The sequence below is a fragment of the Spermophilus citellus genome, assembly GCF_964194105.1.
Source record: "Spermophilus citellus genome assembly, chromosome: 2".
In the NCBI taxonomy this organism is placed as follows: Eukaryota; Metazoa; Chordata; class Mammalia; order Rodentia; family Sciuridae; genus Spermophilus; species Spermophilus citellus.
This window is the reverse complement of record NC_138183.1, coordinates 34,354,390-34,375,330: the sequence shown is the minus strand read 5'-3', so window position 1 is coordinate 34,375,330 and position 20,941 is coordinate 34,354,390. Positions and strand designations below refer to the sequence as shown.

General features: G+C 49.3%; 1 protein-coding gene across 1 annotated transcript; it reads right to left on the bottom strand.

Annotated features, from left to right (window-relative positions):
- Positions 1–20,878, bottom strand: TRIM14 (tripartite motif containing 14). The gene is made up of 6 exons (XM_081282188.1): positions 20,615–20,878; positions 18,576–18,671; positions 11,012–11,245; positions 7,568–7,730; positions 6,310–6,402; positions 1–3,370 (listed from the first exon to the last, which is right to left on the bottom strand). The coding sequence occupies exons 1-6, from the start codon at positions 20,828–20,830 to the stop codon at positions 2,835–2,837; spliced, it is 1,338 nt and encodes a 445-aa protein (XP_081138314.1). The 5' UTR covers positions 20,831–20,878; the 3' UTR covers positions 1–2,834.
- Positions 20,879–20,941: the final 63 nt, after the last annotated feature.

Sequence of the window (20,941 nt, the reverse complement as noted above, 5' to 3'; positions counted from 1 at the left end):
TGTGTCAGGTCCTGGGTTTGATCCTCAGGGCCAAGAAAAAAATATACATTATTAAAACAAACCACATTAGAAAATTGCTGTCATTTAAAAATATCCACTGGGCTGGGGTGTAGCTCAGCAGTAGAGTGCTTGCCTGGCATTTGTGAGAGGATCTGGATTGGATCTTCAGAACCACAGGGGAATAAACTGTAAGCAATTTGCTACATCAATAAGGAAATTTCTACAAATTTAATTCTGGAAGAGATTTAGGCACATGATCACCCTTATGGATGTGGACCCCAAGGAAAGCTTCATTCCTGTGCTGAGAGTATCCAGGAGGCTCCCGCTGCTGCCACATAGTGGCTGGGCCTGTCTCAGCACTGCAGCAGGGGCACAATAAATTCCCAGGGGAAGTGCTAATAAATCCTAGCATGATGTAGCACTGCACAATTTTTAAGGCAATTTCATAACCTTGACTCGTTGGTAGTTCGGGTCATTATCCCCTTTTACAGAAAGGGCTATGGCAAGTAAAATGGTCCAAGATCACGTGGTTGATTATGGGCTACTGCTGCAGTTTTCTCATAGTATGGGCCTTGGCTCATAGCTGTTCTCCTGCTTTATAGTTCATCTCTCTCTCTGCTACCTAAATCCCAAGCTCTCAAAACAAGTCCCCTCGAGGTTGAAAGCCTCATCTCAACCCAAGGAATGCAATCCAAAGGCAGATTCAGGTCCCACATAGAACCAGGTGAGAGCAAAGCATCACAGTCAGATCAACAACAGAGGAGCTGGAGTGACCAGCTGCATCCACCCTGAACAGTACGTCCTGATGGACAGGAGCCCAGACCCCCATACTCCAACACTAGTTCTGTGACTTTGAGCAACTAACTCATTCTATTTTTGCCATGTATAAATGGGGTAACTAACTGCTGCCCTCCACACTATATGAGACGAGTTGCAAGGCAAATCTGAGGGCTGTCATGGCTTTGCCCCTGCAGCGGTGGGTCTGGGAAGACATGCTGGTCTCCAGGGTTGGGTGGAAATGTGAAGTACACATCTGTCAGGAATGTTGTCTGCCTGTCAGAATTCAGCCTTGGGCCATTCCCTATTTCAGTTTTCTCTTTACTCAAGATTTCTAGAACACAGTGCTTAGTCATCTATTCAGGTGGAGGTTTCAATTATTTGGTTAGAACTGAAGGCACTTTGATTCCTTCTGCCTTGTAGTAAACTTATATTGCTATATAAAGTACCATTTTAAAGCCCCAAATCATTGGAACTTGACTATTTTATATGGTTCAAACTAATGAATGCATACAGTCTGTTTAAACCACAAGGGGATCAGGTACTGCATCCCCAAATGAAAAGCGAGAGAATACGCTTTAGCGCCATCAGAGCTTCAAAACCAGCAAGGGAACTGACAGGTCAGAATGCTGAGCTCCAAAACAGGTGCGGGCCCTGGGAAGATGCCACCTTTCTCTGCTGGAGGAGCTGGCCTCTGAGGGCCTGGCCCTTTGGCCTTTTCTCTTGGTCACTTTATTTAAAAAAAAATGGGTTTGGGGGGTTTCCTTGGTCACAATCTGAGTTAAGCAATCTATGTGGAGCATATCTACAACTACCCAAATCCCAGTTTTTCTCCTAAGACAATTGGGAAAAATACCTGTGGTTGCTTAGCAAGTCACCTGCTGGTCTTTCCCCTGAGATAACAGCCAAATCTCCCAGGTTGAAATCCTGGCCTGAAGGGTTAGGTAAGGACCATTTTAGACTTGCCTGGTTGCTGGTGAGGGGGTTTTTGATCTGGGCTCCAAGACTAGCCAAACCTAAGTTACTGTGGGTAACTTAAGGCAGCTCTTGCTTTCAGAAGCTGTCTCCCCAAATGTACAATGAGGTCAGGTTGATCTATGAGGTCCTCCCAGCTTGGCCATTCTGAGTGAGTGGTAGCAGCCTGCTGGTCATTCATTCATTGCCTGGGAGGAAAGGGACTTTGTAAACTTTTCAGGTCAGGGTGGGTTTAGGACACAGCTGCCCTTAGAAAGCTTCCAGTCAAGCTGGAAAGACAGGTCCCAGATGTGTGGACTTTACAGTAAGAGAGATTATTGTGGGCTGAGAAGACAGACAGGCAAAGAGAAGAAAGGCTTTTCCTGCACCATGTGGGGTGGGGTGGGGGTGGGGTAGGGTGGCACAGAGGCAGAGGCAGAACTGACAGTTCCGACTGGAGCCTCTTTGAAAAGAGCAACAGGACCTGCATGAGGCTAAGCCAAGGAGGGCAGACTAGAAAAGCCTTGAATGCTAAGGGAAGGTGAGTTTTGTTTTTCATTTTTGTAGTTCTTGGGAGTTCTAGGCAGATCCCTCTAGTTTTAGGTTTAGAAGATGAAAATGAGAGAGGGTTCAGACATGGAAGTAAAAAGCCCTTGCAGTTGCTCTGAAGGGAGGTGAGGAGGACAAGCTGAAGTAGGTGGAGAGCAGGCAGATCAAAGGAGCTTAAGGAACAGAAGAGCCACCGCTGTGCGACTCTCAGGCGGGTATTTACTGTGTGCTTACTCTGTGCCAGGAGGGTCTAGGCGCTGTATGAAGACGGTTCTCTGGCTGAGCACAACTGCACTGACAAAGCCAGAATGCTGAAGCTCACTTGTGGGTACGGGTACGTCCCCTTCAGAAATCTGCACTGAAAGTAGTGTAGCGGAAGCCATGGTGGTGGGGGAAAGGGCAGCAGCAGTGTTGGGGACACGTTTGAAACTAGCCCGGGAAGAGGTTCAAAACAACCCACTGGTGGGGGAGCGCTGGGCCCGGGAGAAGGTCTTAGAAAGCAAACCAGCCACGCCAGGGACAAGCGCGCCTGGGGCTCACTGCGCGGTGGGTCCCTAGGGAAGCCGGGGGATGCTGATGGCCCCTTCCCAGAGCCGCAGGGCCGGGTACAGCGGCTCCTGGAAGACCGCGCGGAAGGTGTGCAGGTGGCTCATGCCGCCCGTCACGTCGTAGAAGGCGAGGACGCCGGCCTCGTAGTCCAGGAAGACGCCCAGCCGGTCGGGGTCATCGCGGGGCCTCAGGCGACTGCGCTGGCAATCGTGGAAGGCCCAGTATTCCAAGTCGAAGCGCTTGAGGCACCAGGACTGGCGGTTGCAGCCCAGGCGGGCAGCGGCCGAGGCCCCGCGGCGCCGCAGGGACGGGTAGGCGGCGCCCACCCACCAGCCGGAGCCCGCCTCCTGCAGGTCCACTTCCCAGTAGTGGCGGCCGGCGGCGAAGCAGTCGCGACCCAGCACCTGCCACAGCGCGTCGAAGCGCCTCGCGGGAGTCGGTCCCAGGCGGCCCAGCAGGCTGCTGCGCACCGTCAGGCCGTCGGCGGAGAGGCGCAGGCGCGCGTGCATCGTGTCCGGATCCAGCGTGGGCGTGCGCGCGTCTGTGGGGGGCGGGGACACGGATACGCGTGGTGGGCGGGGTCATCTCCGGACACGCCCCCGCACCACGCAGGTGAGCAGGGCAATTGCCGAAGGCGCGAGGGAAAGCCACCCTTTACCCCAATTTCCTCAGCGGCTGGAGGAAGGGGAAGGAGAGATAATTTTACCGTATAGATCCTTTTTAATGTTTGAATTTTGTACCTTGGAATTTACCGCCAGTCTCTAAAAATTTATTAAAAAGAATCCCATCACTGTTAACACTGGGTGTGTGTCCTTCCAATCTTTTTCTGTCCTTAACTTGACGTTTAGTTTTTCTTAATATTGGTATCATACTCCACATGCTCTTACGTAATCTGATTTTTAAAATTTACTGATACATCGATGAACACTTTACCACATCAGATACTCTAAAGAGAGCATTTTGCAGGGCGCGGTGGAGAAATCAGTGGGCACCATCTAGGTGGGACAATGTAGTCAATTACAGGAATTGGGTTGGTTATTTATCTATTTATTTTACTTGTAGTTGGACACAACATCTTTATTTATTGTTAGGTGTTGCTGAGGATCGAACCCAGCTCCTCGCACGAGCTAGGCGAGCCCTCTACGGCTGAGCCACAACCCCAGCCCCATATTAATTAAAGCCGAAAGGGAGGCAGAGTTGGACGGAGATGTGCTCACAGGAGGGGCAGAAAGATGGATACTTGCTAACTTTGAAGATGGAAAGAATGGCTATGAGCCAAGGAATTCAGGCAGTCTCTAGTGACAGGAAAAAGGCAAGGGGCTGGGTCTTCCCCAGAAAGAAGCCCAGCCTTGATTTTGCCAGTGATTTTGTTGCACTTACATTCTACGGAACTGTAGATACGGAACTGTAATAAGGAAAAATACCTTTGGTTGCTTAGCAAGTCACCTGCTGATCCTTACCCTGAGATAACAGTCAAATCTCCCAGGTTGAAATCCTGGCCTGAAGGGTTAGTAGGGACCATTTTAGACTTGCCTGGTTGCTGGTGAGGGGGATTTTGATCTGGGCTCCAACACTGGCCCAGACCTAAGTCACTGTGGGTAACTTAAGGCATTGGGGTAGGGGACACTGCTGGGGATGGAACCCAAGTCCGCTGGCATGCCAGCAAGTGCTCTACCACTGAGCTACCACTCCAGCCCCAAATTTGTGTTGTTTTAAGTCACCAAGTTTGTAGTACAGAAAATAACACTATCTTGATGCATAAGCATGATCTATCCTTCCATTTATTTAAGCTGTCTTTAAATTCTTTAGTAATGTTTTTAGAGTTTTCTGTGGAGAGGTTTTACATATCAACTGTTAGATTCATTCCTACTTTTAAATAAAATGTTACTGAAAATAGTGTATTTTTAAAATTTCATTTTCTCCCCAGCGGCTCCAGAGGCTGAGGCAGGAGAATCACAAGTTCAAAATCAGCCTTGGCAAATTGGCGAGGCCTTAAGCAACTTAGTGAGACCCTGTCTCAGAATAAAAAATAAAAATGGGCTGGATAAGTGGTTCAATGATTAAATGCCCTAGGTTCAATCCTCAGTACCAAAATAAATAGAGAAAGAAAGAAAAAATGTATGTTCAGTAATTCTTTGAGAAATTATTCCTAAAAAATAATCAGAAAATAAGCTAAGGCATATTCATCCACTCATTAATCAATTCAACAAAAATGAACAAAATGGATTGAAAATGTAAACCTCTCTAAATGTTCAGCAATATGAGAATGGTTAAATGTGATCCATTCATGAATAATAATGTATTATTGAAATAGAAAAGTATTTAAGCTATACTGTTATGTTAAAAGAATATAATAGAATATAAAATATGAAAGAATATGCCTTCAATTGAAAATACCCACATATCTATGTTTTGTAATGTCTGAAAAAAATAGATAAAAATATTAGCAGCATTTATTTCTGGGAGAGGTAGTTGTTTTCCTTTGTACACCTATATTTTCTGATTTTCTTCAAGATTTGCCTCTATAATTTTCTTTTATTTATTTATTTATTTTAATTTTTTTTTGGTAGTTGTAGATGGACAGCGTGCCTTTATTTTATTTGTCTCATTTTTATGTTGTGCTAAGGATCCAACCTAGTGCCTCACACATGCTAGGCAAGCACTTTGCCACTGAGCTATGGCCTCAGTCTCTCTCTCTCTTTTTTTTTTTATTTTTTAAAATTTTATATGTTCTTTTTAGTTACACATGACAGTAAAGTCCACTTTGATATAACTATACAATATAATTATATCTTATTCTAATTAGGACCCCAGTCTTGTGGATGTATATGATAGTGAGAGTTACTTTCGTGTATTCATATATGTACATAGGGAAGTAGTCAGAGTCATTCCACTGTCTTTCTTTTTCCTGTCTCCCCTCCCTTCCATTCATTCCTCTTTCTCTAATCCACTGAACTTCTATTCTCCTCCCACCCACCCCCCTCCTGGCAGGATTTGCCTCTATTATTTTCTTCCTACTATTTTTTTCTTTCAGTGCTGGGGATCAATCCCAGGGGCCTTTGTATGCTAGGCAAACACACTACCTGTGAGCTACATCCCGGCCTCTTACCCTTAATTTTTAAGGGAACAGAGATATTCACAATATATCAGTAAATGAAAACACAGACTATAAAAGAATGTGTATAGTATGATACCGTGTTACATCATTATATGTACACTAGCTATGCAAAATAAAAAAGGTAAAAGGACAAATCATACTAGTTAAATATGGGAAAGATTTTCAGTAATATCCTATGTTTTCTAATTTTTCTACAATGAACATCTATTATTAAAAGACTACTAATAAAAGTTCTTGAAAAAAAGCAAAACACAAGTTGGGTCTCTTTAACAGAAGACGGGGGGGGGGGGCTCTCATTGCTCTTCCCCCCTGCACCTGTCCTTCCCATCCCCTCCACCCTCTCTCCACTCTTGGGGTCTTACATTTTAAGAAGAGCGATCTCTCTGGTGAGGGGCTCATTTTCAGCAGGGTTCCAAGTGTGGTGCTGGAGGAGCCTGAGAGCTGGCAGTTGATGTCTGAAATGAAGAGTGAGAAATGATCGCCTAGAGCTCTGCGAGCAGCACAGATCCACACACAAAAAAGATTTGCACACTCTCCCCTCCTGGGAGACGCAACTGGAATAGGAAATGCAAATTCACAGTGACCCAGATGCTCCAGGACCACAAGCAGCTGGCGGGGGCAGGCCATGGAGAGCCCTAGAGTAGATGAGCTCCTGAGTGCAGCACTCTGGGATGGGAGGCAGCCTCCAGGTGGAGGTTGATGCCAAACCATTAGAGCTGAGTCCTGGGAAGGATCCAGTTCTAAGAAAAAGGGCGGGAGGCTGTCCCTTCAAGAGCATTCAGGGGGGCACCTTGGTGAGTTCACCACCTCCCCAGACCATCTCCTCAGAGGCACCTCTGCCTACCCATCGCTCTCAGGGCACTCATTCATGGCCTGCGATGGTTGTGGGAGGCCAACCTCTAGAACTCTAGAACCATCCATCCTATTACCTGTGTGAGATCAGCACATGGTAGCTCAAACCTCTCACACCCAGTAGGTCCAAACAGTCCTTCCCTCCAATCCTAAGGGCCCCTTCCCATTTCAGAAAATGGGACCTTCCTTCTTTTACTACAAAAGCACGGGCTATGTCATGGGCCCTTTGGGCCTGCCACATAGTAGGGTTCTGTCAGCATTCTGAGCAAAGCATCACAGCGGTGAGTGACTGAAGGAGTCAGGAAAGGACCTCTAAGTACCTGGTTTGTGCCAGGCCCTGTGGGGACCTTGGAGCTGCACCCAAAGTGGTCTCTGCCCTTCAGGCATTTGTGAGGCCCTGAATCTATCTCATCAACACCCCAGGAAGGACATGGGTCGCAGAGAAGAAGGGGAGAGGAGTGAGAGCTGGCCACCCTGCTGGGAGCCCAGAGTGGGCAAACCTGAGATGTGACAGGGTTGCAGGAACGGTTGGGACAGAGCAGAGCCCTGTGGCTGGGGAGAGGCAGGCAGACACCATCTTGGGAAGGGTAGGAGGAGATGTCGGAGTCATAAGTGGGGGCTGGGCACCAGGCCCAGGAGCCCTTGCCTGCCCAGACAAGGGCCTGTGTGAGAGGGAGACACGATTTAGGGTGGCAACCCTTGCAGTTGTCTCTGGGTGACAGGGCACTTGGGAGTTAAGGACTCAAAGTTGGTCACATGGTGACTTACTTTCCTTCAGGCGAACGTCTAGTGGTGTCTGAAACGTACTCTGCATGGCTTCCACAAGGCTCTTAAAGAGACTCTTGATGGGCTCGAAGGACAGGGGCACAGGGTGGCTCAGCTCCCCGAGGCTCATGTGCTGCTTCATCTCCTGCTCAGTGGCTGTGTAGGCCTGTGTGGGTGGCACAGGGGTCAGGGCAATGCTGGAGGTTGCAGGCGGCATCCCAGCCTCCATTGCGGCACCCAGGAACAAGCCCAGACCAGGCACCAGACCCCAGCTTACCCCAGCACCCTGGCTAGCCCAGGCCGTGTCCCCAGAGCAGCGCCACACAGACAGCCTACGGGCCTGAGTGGAAGGCATGCGGAGGTCATTTCAGGGCTGGTGCTGCGGAGTCCCTCCCTCCCTTCCCAGTGCTCTGAGGCCTCCCCCACACTAGCTTTGAGGAACAGAGGCAGGAGCCAGTGACTACCTGGCCTTAAGTGCTCTCCATCTCTGGGGTCCCTCCCTATGAGGCTTCAGCCTGGAGACACTTAACAGGGGTCTACCTCAGGCACAGGGCCCCAGAAAGAGAGGCCAGTCTTCCTGAAGGAAGAGTCCATTTTTGGGCTTGTCCAAAGGATAGAGCAGGAGACCATGTCCCAGGAGGGAAACTGAGGACCCTGGAAGGTTCAGTTGGAGAGATGACTGCGGGGGTTGTGGCCACCACAGAGGGCATGTGTCTGTTTTCCAGCTGACAGCTGTCTTAGCTGTGTGGCTTTGCTAAGTGGAAGCCAGAAAACTCCCTCTTCCCAGCCCTCTTTGCACCAGGGCACAGGCGTGTGATGAGATCCTACCAACTCAAGTCCAGGATTTGGAAGTGAGGGGGAGGTAATGATGGTGGCATGTGACTCTCAGGGACAGTGGCGCTGGAGGCCTGAGGTCTTGCCCAGCAGAAGCATGGTGGGGTCTACACGGGCATAAAACTCCCTGTGGCCTGGTCTTTCCTTCTGACTCTCTGGTCCTCCTGGAGGTCCTGTGGGTGACCTCATACTCCTTCATAAACTCTCTGTTGTTGTTTTTGTGGCCCAGCCCAACCCAGGGACATGTGCCACCAAATTACATCCTCAGCCCTTTTTATCTTGACATAGGGTCTCATTAAGTTGCTCAGGCTGGTCTTGAACTTGCGATTCAAGACCTACCTCAGCCTAGGAGTAGCTGGGGTCACAGGCATGCCCCACCTCTCTTGGCTCATCAACTCTTTCCTTGCTTTAAACCGTTATATTCCTATACTACGATTACGAGCCTGTATTCTCAGGTTTCAAAAGGGTTGTCCTGGGCAAGGAGGGAGATGGCCCCAGGTGAGCAGGCCTTGGCTGGCAGGCTGAGCTACCCCACAAGGCCTGGGTGGATGGGTGCCCCACCTGGCGGGAGCCTATGTGTTGGGAGGGGGCTGAGGGAGGCCTCCAGTATCACCTGGCCGAAGAAGGCAAGGGTCCATACTCATTTTGGTGGGAACCAGGGCTAAGGTTCCACTTAGAGCTGGCCAGGGGACAGAACACAAGCAGAAAATCCAGGAAGCAGCCCCGAGAAGGTGGGAGGCTGGCCCAAAGGGCATGTAGGTGGGGTAGAGCTCCCCAGTTTTGTCCCCAATAGAGGACAAAACGCTACCATCTGGTAACTCAAGCATCCATGTCTGATGGGACCTGATACACAGTAGATTCTCAACAGATCTGTTATGATGAATTAAATGAGTGAAATTGAGCACCTCTGACTTTCGCCTTTGTAGACTCAGAGAAAAATCCCCACCTAACCCAGCCGCCATTTCTCAAGCAGGAAACCCAAGTACCACCTTGGATCCATCCTCACCCTCCTCTTCCAAACTCCACTCCTGTTGCATCTCTGAACCTGTCCTTCCCACCCTACTACCCCTACCTGGGTCCCGGCCACCTTCATTTCTCCCCTGGACCCCGTGGTCTCCCCTCCAGCACCCCGCCCAGCCTCCGGCCTTGGAGGGACCCCAGTCCATTCCCACCCCGTCACCTAAGTAACATGCCCAAGCCAACGCTTTCATTCCTCAGTTCCAAACATGCCCCTGGCTGCCATCTCTTTACAGGACAAAGTCTAAACTTCTGGCTTGGCACATGAGGCCCTTCATGAACTGACCCTGACCTCCTGACCTAGCTCCATCTCTCAATACCACCTGCCTTACACCTGCCCCTCCTCAAGCCAGGCCACCCTAGGTAGTTCTCCAGCCTGCCAGGTTCTCATGGGTCCATATTTCCTTCCTGCCCGGATGTCTTCTCTGAATTGTCCCTCTGTAAACACCTACTCATTTTTCCACACCCCCCTCTACAGCGGCCTCCTCCTAGAAGTCTTCCCTGACCTGGCCCCACCCCCATAGAGAGTCAGATCATTTCTTGGGCATACTTTTGCTAACTTGCTTGAGCTGCTTTGCATACATCTGTTTCTTAGCATGTCTCTCTGCCCCACTGTGAGCTCCTCACGTTCTGCAGATGGCCCGGCTCAGTGTGTACTGGAGGAATACATAAACAAATGAACAGGAGAGAGGGATGACGAATGGTCAAAACCAGGAGCTGTGGCACAAGAAAATGGAAGAAAGCGATGCCAAAGCCCCGAAGCTGTGTTTTACGATACCAGAATCTCCTCAGGAGAGGTGTCTTAACACTCTAAGCAGAGCCAGGCACTGTGTGCACACCTGTAATCTCAACTACTTGGGAGGCTGAGGCAGAAGGATTGCAAGTTCAAGGCCAACCTGGACGACTGTCTCAAAACAAAAATGAAAAAAAAAAAAAAAGGGCTGAGTAGCTGTTGTGGTGGATCACACCTATCTTCCTAGAAACTCCGGAGGTGAGGCAGGAGGGTCACAAGTTCCAGATCAGCCAATGCATGCAATTCAGGAGACCCTGTCTCTAAATAAAATATTAAAAAGGGCTGGGGATGTAGCTTAGTGTTAGAGCATCCCTGGGTTCAATTCCCAGTACAGTAAAAGAAAAATCAAACAACAACAAAAACAAAACAAAACCAAAAAAACACTGCCTTGTGGATTGGATTGGTTAAGATACATCTGGGTATGATCCCAGCTCTGCCATCTGGCAGCTATGTGAGCCCACTTCACCTCCATGAGCCCCAAATTCTCATTTGCAAAAATGGGATGAGAAGTCCACTTTGTAGAGTTGTAGTAACTATCAGAGCTGAGATACAAAAAATGCTTAGAACACCAAAGCCCTCGAAGATGGTGTTTGCTGATACTATTTAATTAGTCCAAGATGTCTACCATCTTCCTGACAACATGCACTCTCTGCACACTCGTGCAAGAGCAAGAAATTCCACATGCTGACAAGCAGATCTCCATGCCCTTTACATGTTACAGGAACACTGTGCTCAGGGCCATAACAGCCGAGGTGGAATGGGGTGGCATGTGGCAGCAGCACGAGCAGAGACCCCAGCATTACCTGCAGCAGTTGAACAGGGTTGGGCTCCTGGCTGATACCCCAGACCCTGCTGGAGAGACTGCCCATGACGTCAATCTGCTTCCTGCAAGACTCCACTTGCTCCCTGTACACCTGGAGGGCCCCCTGCAGGTTTTTATCAATGAATTTTTTGGCCAGCATTTCCTCTTCATCAAGTAGTAATCTGAGTTCAGTGAATTTGTCCATCAGCCAGGTTTTACTTGACTCTGCGTGAACCTAAAAAGAAAACCAGTTGCAGATGATAGGTTGTTTGCCAATCAAGATTTCCAGAATAATTGACATTGAAAAAAAAAACTTATAATGCCTACAAACTAAGTTTAGTAAAGTGGCAGATACAAGATCAACTCATAATAATTAAAACTTGTGTAAGTACTGGCCAGCACCCATCCGAAAGTGCATGGAGAAATAAAGATGCTTTTTTGTCTTGCTTTGGGACCGAGTATTGAACCCAGTGGTGCTTAACCACTGAGCCACATCCCCAAACCTTTTTTTATATTTTGTTTAGAGACAGAGTCTTGCTGTGAGGCTTAGGGCCTCACTGCTGAGGCTGGCCTTGAACCCCCAATCCTCCCGCCTCAGCCTCTGGAGCTGCTGGGATTTCAGGTGTGCGCCATTGTGCCCAGCTAATAAAGATGCTTTTTAAAGTAAGGAGGAAAACAGCAAAATATCTAAAAATAAACTTAACAGTAAGGGAAATGGTCTGGGAGTGGAGCTCAGTGGCAGAGCACTTGCCCAGTTATCTGCAAGGCCCTGAGCTTGATTCCCAGCACCTAGATAAAGAAAAGAATAAAACTGTACTGAAAGAAAAACCTTCCAACTGCATGGAAGAAAAAAACCATAGCATGGGAGGAAAAGATGAGCTCTAGCTAGGGCAGAGGGTGGGAAGGAAGGGAAGGGGCAGGGGGCTAGCAATGATGGTGGGATGTGATGGACACCATCATCCAAAGTGCATGCATGAAGACACGAATTGATGTGAACATACTTTATATACAACCAGAGATACGGAAAATTGTGCTCTGTATGTGTAATAAGAAATGTAATGCATCCACTGTCATTTATTTTTTTAAAAAATCAATAAAATATCTAAAAAAAAAACCATATCCCTGATTGGGAAGATTCATTACTCTAAAGACACCATTTTTCCCCTTATAGGAACTGATCCTACAAAATGTGCTCACATGAGCGTCACAACCATGTGATTCTCACTATAGCATTATCCATGGAGTCCGGAGAAGTTGGGTGCAGTTTCCAATATGGGACATGCATGTATGTTACTTATGTAAGTTATGCTACATTCATACGGCGAAATAATTTATAATAATGAAAAAGAATGCATTGTTCTCACATATGTTACCACATGGATGAACCTCCAAGACATTTTCCTAAGTGAAATAAACCAGCCACAAAAGAACAAATAATGTTATGATTGCATTTACACAAAATGCCTAGAATAGGCAACACAGAGACAGGAAGCAGAGCAGAGGTTACCAGGGGCTGGGGGAGGAGGAGTGGGAAGTGACTGTTCAATGGTTTCAGAGTTTCTATTTGGGGTGATGTTGTACAACCTTGTGAATGTAACTACCACCCAGGAATGAACACTTAAAACTGGCTGATTTTATGTTACGTATATTTTACCACCATAAAATATATACACATGAAGAACACAGTAGAGCTATGTGTCCTGGCTTGGTGGCAAGGAGCAAGTGTCCAAATAACATATGCACAATAATCCCACTTACATAAAACATAGCAAACACTGCATAAGGACACCTCCCTGTGTATGTTTACTAGTGCAATGAAAATGTTAGCAGAGGTCCTGTCTGGAAGGAGGGGTGGGATTGGAGAGGTAGGAATGACAGGCTCTCACTTTATTATTTCACTTATGAAATAATAAAATTGAAATCAATTGGGAAAAAAACTCCAAAACCATAGGCCAGCTCCTTTCCTCAGCCCAAACATCTGTGTAATCCACGTAGCAGAAGGACCCCTATACCTGGCCGGGCTTGGGGCAGGCTCCCCATGTTCTCTTCTTAGTGGGACTACTGTGTGGTTTGGCAAGACCCAGGAGATGAGCTCCCCAGCTGGGTTTCCTCTATGGTTCTTTAGGCGGTGCTTGGCTTCTGGGGCTAGCTCATCCCAAAGACCTCATGGATTCAATTGGCTTTAGGATGGCGGGGGCTTGGTCTGCATTGCTGGCCCTGATAACAAAGTTGCAGTAGGTCCATGCACCTAAACATGAATACATCTTCACTGAATGACCAAGGGAAGGAAAGAAAATGTGTTCCAAACCCTGGAGAGATGAACATGCTGGAGGCAACGTAATAAACAAGAGGCAGGTGTCTCCTCCTAACCAAGCTGTGCCAAGCAGTGCCTTAGTCAAGAGCAATACACAGAAGAGGCTTCATGACACCACACCCAATGCAGGAGGAACGATTAAAGACACCAGAAGAGCTGGGTGAGGTGGTGCATGCCTGTAATCCCAGCAGCTAGGGAGGCTGAGGCAGGAGGATCAAGAGTTCAAAGCCAGCCTCAGCAAAAGCAAGGAGCTAAGTAACTCGGTGAGACTCTGTCTCTAAATAAAATTAAAAAATAGGGCTGGGGATGGGGCTCAGTGATTGAGTGTCCAAGTTCAATCCCCAGTGCCAAAAAGAAAAAAAAAAAAAAAAAACCGCAGAAGACTTCCTGTCTAAGCAGCTAGGGCTGGTTACACAACACAGCTAAGACAGGGGAGGGGAGGGGGAGGAGAGTGCTGATAATGAAACAAGGAAGTGCTGGTTTGGGCCACAGGGATTCAAAATGGAACTGGACCCCAGGTCGAACTGGCTGGGGTTTGGACACAGCTGGGTGCAGCTGGTGGCCGTAAGAGCCTGAAGGGGTCCAGCTGAGAGGAGCCTTAGGATTCTGAGAAAGAGGAAGACCAACCACGGAGCCCTGGGTCAGGGAAGGGCAGGGGGTTTTGTCCATGGAGAGCTGTCCACTATGTGAATCCATCTTGGGGTCCCATGGAGAGTGAGGGGACTGTGAGGAGGATGCAAAGAGCAGCTTCCTGAAAACTCAGTATGACACTGGACAGCCCTGCGGGGCACCTCTCCTGGGCTGTGCCACCTGGGAAGGGAGCCAGGCTCTCCAACCCTGCCCAGGCCACATGAGCTTTGGGGCCCCCAGGACTGTGATATGGTGGCTGTGGCTGTCCCGAGGAGGGGTAGCCAGGGCCAACAGGGGAGACCAGTGACATCAGCATCAACAGCAAGACCTCACAGGGTCCTCATCTTTCCATTTCCAATCTGGCGAAGGCTGGCTCGTGTCACCCCCTTGGTCCCCTGCCTGCATGCTCTGATTCCATTCCTGCAGCTTTGGTGGGTCCCAGAGTAGGATCTGAGGCTATTGAGTTCAGCCTCCAGCAGTTACTGTGTCGCATGCCAGCCTGGGCCCGTGTATCTCAGGTCCACATCTTTTTTTTTTGGTACTGGGATTGAACCCAGCGGCTCTCAACCACTGAGCCACATCCACAGCCCTTTTTTAATTTTATTTAGAGACAGGGTCTCACTGAGTTGCTTAGGGCCTTGCTAAGTTTCTGAGGCTGGCTTTGAATTTGTGATCCTCCTGCTTCAGCCTCCTGAGCTGCTGGGATGACAGGCGAGTACCCCTGCACCCTGCTCAGGTACTTTCTGCTTTGTTCTGTAGGGCAGAGGGCTGAGCCCTGCAGGCTGAATTTCCAAAATCCTCCTCCACGGTTTGGTTATAGAGAGAGGAGCTAGAGGGAGACCAGAGCGTGAGGCAAGGGGGCTGCCCCAGCACCCCTTCACCAGGGCAGGCTCTCCCTGAGTCCCTTTCGTCCTCCAGCTCCCCCAGGGCAGGCCTGGTCTGGTTCTAGCTTCTGCCCTGGGGCCCTGGCCCCTGTACTCTGCTAACACTGGCCCAGGGGCTGGGGTGTCTCATGACCTCTGGTTGACTTCTTGGTCTCTTCCATGATTGAGCCATAGTTCCCTGGGACATCCCTCTGCTGGACCCCTCAGAGTGGTTTTTGTCTGGGTACACTTGGTGGATGCAGCTCTAGCCCAGGTCCCACCTCGACATGTGACCAGTGAGAAATTATTTCCTCGCTTTTTGTTTTGTTGACTAGGCTGGCTTCCAACTCCTGGGCTCAAATGATCCTCCTATCTCAGCCTCCTGAGTAGCCTGGACAATAGGCTCCTGCCACCATACCCAGCCTTGAGCCTCATCTAGAATGGCCTTTGGCTCTGACAGCCTAAGTTCTTCTTTTTTTTTTATTCTGTACTGAGGGTTGAACTCTGGGCTTCACACATGCTATGCAAGTGCTCTGCCAGTGATCTACATCCCAGCCCTTTTTATATTTTATTTTGAAATATAAAACAGGATCTTATTAAATTGCCCAGGCTGGGCTCAAACTTGCCGTCCTCCTGCCTCAGCCTCCTGAACAGTTGGTATTATAGATGTGTGCCACTGTGCCTAGCTAGCCTATGCACATTCTAAATCCCTAGCCTATATCTGGATTTGATAGTAATCAATTTAAAAAATCACACACACACACACACACACACACACACACACTTTCTTATAATTTTTAAAAGAATCAAAAGCTTACTGCAGAAAATTTGGAAGATTCAGGCTAGGTGTGGTGGCATTCATTATCTTATAATCCCAGCTACTGGGGAGACTGAGGCAGGAATATCACAAATTTTAGGCCAGAGTTGTCTCAAAATTTAAAAATAAGAAAAAGGACTGGGGATGTAGCTCAGTGTTAGAGTACTTGTTTAGCATGTACGAAGCCCTGGGTTCAATCATCAGTACTGAAAAAAAAAAAAAGAAAATTTGGAAGAAACCGGGAAGAAGAACATAGAAGAGATGTAGTGTCATCTATTCCCATTTGAGTAGAGAGGATTGCAGGCGGGTGTTAGATTTTCCCTGCACCTGGATATATTGGCCCCTAAGGTGCCATGATGGGGGAAGCCTATTAACAAGGATGTGATCATAAATGGGTGTTGACTGGGGATTAATGACCAAGTCCTTCTCAATTGTGCCCTAAAAAGGGAGTGGGTGATTAGTCCCGGTCACTGGCTTCTGTACAACAGACTCTGGACCTTGCACAAACTTTATTGATCTGTTTACAAGGCTGTTTCCATGCGAATGGTCTTTCCCCTCATTTGCCACTGCAGGAGGCGTGGTTGCCCCAACCTCTCTGCCACAAACCACATCAGCCGCAACTCCACAGGATGCCTTAGGTTTCTCACACATGCTGTGCCTATTGCAATGTGTCCCTTCTAGGATCCTATCTCAAAGGAGGCAAATCAAGGGGCCAAAATATGTTCTCTGCACTACTGTTTTTGCACTAGGGGAAAACCAGGTAAAATCTAACTGTTCGACATGCAGAAAATGGCTTAATGAATCATGGAATATACAAACAATGGAATATACAGCCTTTAACACCGACATTGGCAGCATGCAACCCCAGCTACAGGTTGGCCAGGCAGGAGCTCAGGGGTTCAAGGCCAGCCCGGGGAAATGGACATAAATATTTTCTGATTCTGATATTACACTATAGCTATGTAAGAGGTACACAATTCTTGGGGGCAAACTAGGAGGAGGTACACGAAACTTCTGTGTACTATCTTTGCACTTTCCTTTGGATCTATGATCATTTTATTTATTTATTTATTTATTTATTTATTTTTTTTTTTTTTAAAGAGAGAGTGAGAGAGGAGAGAGAGAGAGAGAGAGAGAGAGAGAGAGAGAGAGAGAGAGAATTTTTAATATTTATTTTTTAGTTCTCGGCGGACACAACATCTTTGTTGGTATGTGGTGCTGAGGATCGAACCCAGGCCGCACGCATGCCAGGCGAGCGCACTACCGCTTGAGCCACATCCCCAGCCCCTCTATGATCATTTTAAATCAAAAAGTTGCTGGAACCTCCACAGCCCTTAGGCCCTCCACGAGGGTCCTATGTCTTTCCCTAGGGACCCCCAAACCGTATCTGCTGAGGGATCTGCAGGCAGCGGACCTGCCCCGTGGCTGACGTCTTCAGGACGAACAGCCGGGCGCCTCCCCCACCCTCTGCAGGGAGGTACTTTCCAACTTGCCAACTTTCATTTTCCAAGTTCTTTTGAACAGTCGTATCTTCCTGAGCCCAGAGTCCTGCTTTTGGAGACGTGAGGGACACTATTAATAATTAAACAGAGGCCATAAGTGTGAGCCACAAAGGTCTCATCACACTGGGGCATGTAGACACCTGGCAGATAACAGAGGTCAGGCAAAGATGGAGGCCTCTTCATGGCCTTAGCATGCTGTGGTTTCCAGGCCCTGCTCCACGCTACTGTGGGCCTGGCTTGGGAAGAGCTGGTGCCAGCGGCTCCCCCGGCCAGAGCCAGTCTTCCCCTCTGCCTTGTGTGGGTCAGTCAGCGGGGCCAGGCCTCTGTGAGGCGGGACCCTGTAGGGCATCCCCCATCCCAGCCCTCACTGTGAGGAGGGAGCCCTGAGGCCCAGGGGAACAAGGACCCACCTGAGTTCTCACAGAAGGCGCCTAAAGAGGCGACCACTTTTTCATAGTCAAAGTGGCAACTCACAGTGTCAGACCCAACTTTGTGCCCAAAACCCTCAAAAGAATCCATTTAAGTAAAGGTTGTACAGCTGGGCACAGAGGCACAGGCCTGGGATTCCAGCTACCTGGGGGCTGAGGAAGGACATTCACAAGTTTGAGGCCAGCCTGGGCAACTGAGTGTAGTCCTGCCTCAAAATAAAAGAATAAAAAAGGCTGGGGATGTAGCTCAGTGGAGAGCAGCACCCTGGGCACAATCCCCAGAGCCAATAAAAAAATAAGGAAATAGATACAGAAAATACACATTGTATGAAAGGGAAAGCATGAAGAAGTATGTATTTATACAATATGTGTATACCTTATTTAATTTCGTTCATGGCAGAGAGACCTTAAGAGAGATTTGTATGTTCAGTAAGCTGAATTTTTATTGGTACTGGAATTGTACCCAGGGGCACTTAACCACTCAGCCACACTCCCAGCACCACCCCCTCCTTTTTATAAATTTAGAGACAGGGTCTCACTAAGTTGCTTAGGGCCTTGCTAAGCTGCTGAGCAGCTGGCTTTGAACTCATGATCCTCCTGCCTCAGCTTCCCAAGCCGCTGGGATTACAGGTGTGTGCCACTGCGCCCAACTAGTAGACTGCATTTTGCTCTATTTAAGGCAATTTGGGGTGTGGGAGGTGGAGGTCTAGAAGCCCCAGGAGAGAAGAGCAGCTGCTACAAGATGGCGCCTTGGCGGTGGCAGGAGGTAGGGCTGGGGCACTGGCCCAGGCAGATTCTCCTCGTGGCTGATGATGCGGCAGTCTCAGGGCCCTCACTTGCATGCCCACTTCATGGTTCTGCATTGAATTTGTCCGTCAGCTCCAGGCCCACCCACCCTGACTGCCCCTTTAAGATTGGTCTTTATTTCCCCTGATGCCATACTAGGGGACACTCACGTCTGAGGGGAAATGTGGATAGCCCCACTGGAAGAGGGAAGAAGCGTCCACTTGCCTTGAGCTTCTTGGCTGCATCTTCTATCTGGGTGATGTTGCCAACTTGATGCTGCTTCTTGGTCTCCAGTTGCTGTAAACATTCTTGGATGAGTTTCTGTAGGTGAGAGAATTAAGGGAAAAAATTCAAATCTCTGTCCCTTTTCAGATAACAGATCCTTATCTCTATTCACTCCTGTGCTCTTTGTCAGCAGAGGTATCTGAGAACTGGAAGGTGAGGTGACTCGCCCCAAGTCTGGTGGCAAATTGGAGGATGAGCTGAGACTTGGGCCACACTGATCCTTAGAGGCCGCATAAGGTATCACTCAGGGCTGGACCGCTCCTCCTACCTGGCCCAGCTCTGCTTTTCGAAATTGCTATTTTTTCCTTCTTTGTTGCTTTTTTCTTTTGGTACTGGGGATTGAACGCTGGGTCTCACACATACTAGGCGAGTGCTCTACCACTGAGCTATATCTCCTGCCCTTTTTATTTTTTGAGACAGGGGCTCACTAAGTTGCCCTGGCTGGCCTCAATTTTACAATCCTCCTGCTTCAGACTTCCAAGTTGCTGGGATGACAGGCAGGTGCCCTTGCACCCTGGTCCTGTCCATTGTGGGTCAAGAACACCCCCAACCTCCAGGTGCCTGTTTCCTCCAGACCCAGGTGTCTTGGGATCTGATCCATCCTTCAAGGTCACTTCCAATGACGCCTTCCCCAAGAAATCTTCTGGGGCATTGTGCCTCCAGTTCTCTTCCATCTGGTTCTCACCACTACCTTGGGCTTATCACACTGTATTGTCACCCTCTGTCTTCCCTCAACCAGTCAGGAACTCCTCCAGGTTAGAGAAGAATAGGATCAATGACTTGACACACCTATGGCACAAGGTATGGATAGATGTGATGGATGGATGGATGATGGACAGGTAGGTGAGTGTGTAGATGTGTGGATGCAACATGGGTGTGCAAAGAAAGGTGGTCAGGCAGGTGAACAAATGGAGCACTGTATCTCTGGAAAGCAGCCTTCTTAACTCTGAATAACATAGCTCTGGGGAGCAAGTATTATTATTACAGCCATTTTATAGAGACCAACAGGAAGGCTCAGGCAGGCCTTGAACCCAGGACTCCACCAGTCAGCCCCCCCCCCCCCAGTGGGTCCAGTTTCACCTTGGAATGCCAAGATTGTCACAGTGTGGTGGTGTTAAGTCATGCTGTGTAGGGAAAAAGTTCTCGAAGGGCAGGGCTCCTCACAGAGGACTTCTTTGGGATGGACATGGTAGAACTAGGTCTGTAGAGACTGGAGAGCTAGGCAGATCTTCAGGGAGTCCAGAGATGAGGGATTTGACCAGAGCCACAAAACAAGTCCAGAGCAGGGCTGGCACAGGAGTCCTGAGACCCTGGCCATTAACAGTGTTACATCAGAGTGAGGGATTCAGGATGAAAAGCATCTCCCTGGGGTGGGGGCTATAGGCTGGTGGAGGACTGAATTCAAGGTCTGTCCCTAGGTCCTGGAGCATTCCTTTTGTTATTAATAAATGACTAATACTAGTAACAGCTGGCTTGGGTTGTGGAGCTGCAAAGCATACAGGGAAGAGAGGCACACCCAGGGAGGTAGAGGGGCCATTGAGGCCACTTCTAGAGCAATGGTACAATTCACAGTTGGGTGGCTTTCTGTGTGGGTGTTTGCCATCTGTGGGTAGATGGGGTTCACTTCTGTTAACTAAAAAGTAGCTTTTCTAATAGCCCACGGTAGTGGGGTGGACCATCATGGTGGTCAAGGCCAAGGACATCTGGGTACCAGCCTGGGCTCCCCAGTTCCCACTCCTAAACCCACCTCTTTTGAAGCTGACCAGGTGGCCTTGGATCACTTTTGCCCTTCCTCGGGCCTCAGTCTCCGGTTCTTAGGTCTATCCCCTCGATGACCTCTGGGGCCATCTTCACGTTTCCAGCTCCTAACAGGGAACTGACAGTGGGACCTCAGGCACGCGCTCTCCTTGTCCGTTACTCAGGGGTTCGGCCCCCTCCCCGCGCGCTGCGCGCTCCCCACCTGCACCCGCGCTCCCCACCTGCACGTGGGCCGCCTCCTCCAGCGCCAGGCCCACCGGGTGGCCGCGGTGCGCGCCCAGCACTGGGCACAGCGCGCACACGCATCGGCGGCAGCGGCGACAGAAGAGCTCCGCGGGGCGGTCGCTATGTTCCGAGCAAAGCCAGACGCGCGCCTCCTCGGGCTCCGCACAGCCTAGCCCCCCGGGGGTCGTGTTCTGCGCCCCAGCGCCCTCCATTCGCGCCCCCGCAGCGCGGAACCGCGCGGCTCCCACGGAATCGAAACCTGGCGGGGTCCAGGGCGGGGCGGAGGCTGGGCAGGCGCTGGGCGGCTGCGAAGCTGCGGCACC

Bases quoted from the DNA above. Each gene is read 5' to 3' on its own strand.
- TRIM14 (XM_081282188.1), bottom strand. From the start codon at position 20,830: ATGGAGGGCGCTGGGGCGCAGAACACGACCCCCGGGGGGCTAGGCTGT. The intron at 18,672-20,614 runs GTGGGGAGCGCG...TCTCACCTACAG, and splicing joins AGGAGGCGGCCCACGTGCAG to AAACTCATCCAAGAATGTTT. The intron at 6,403-7,567 runs GTAAGTCACCAT...TCTTCATTTCAG, and splicing joins AGACGTTCGCCTGAAGGAAA to ACATCAACTGCCAGCTCTCA.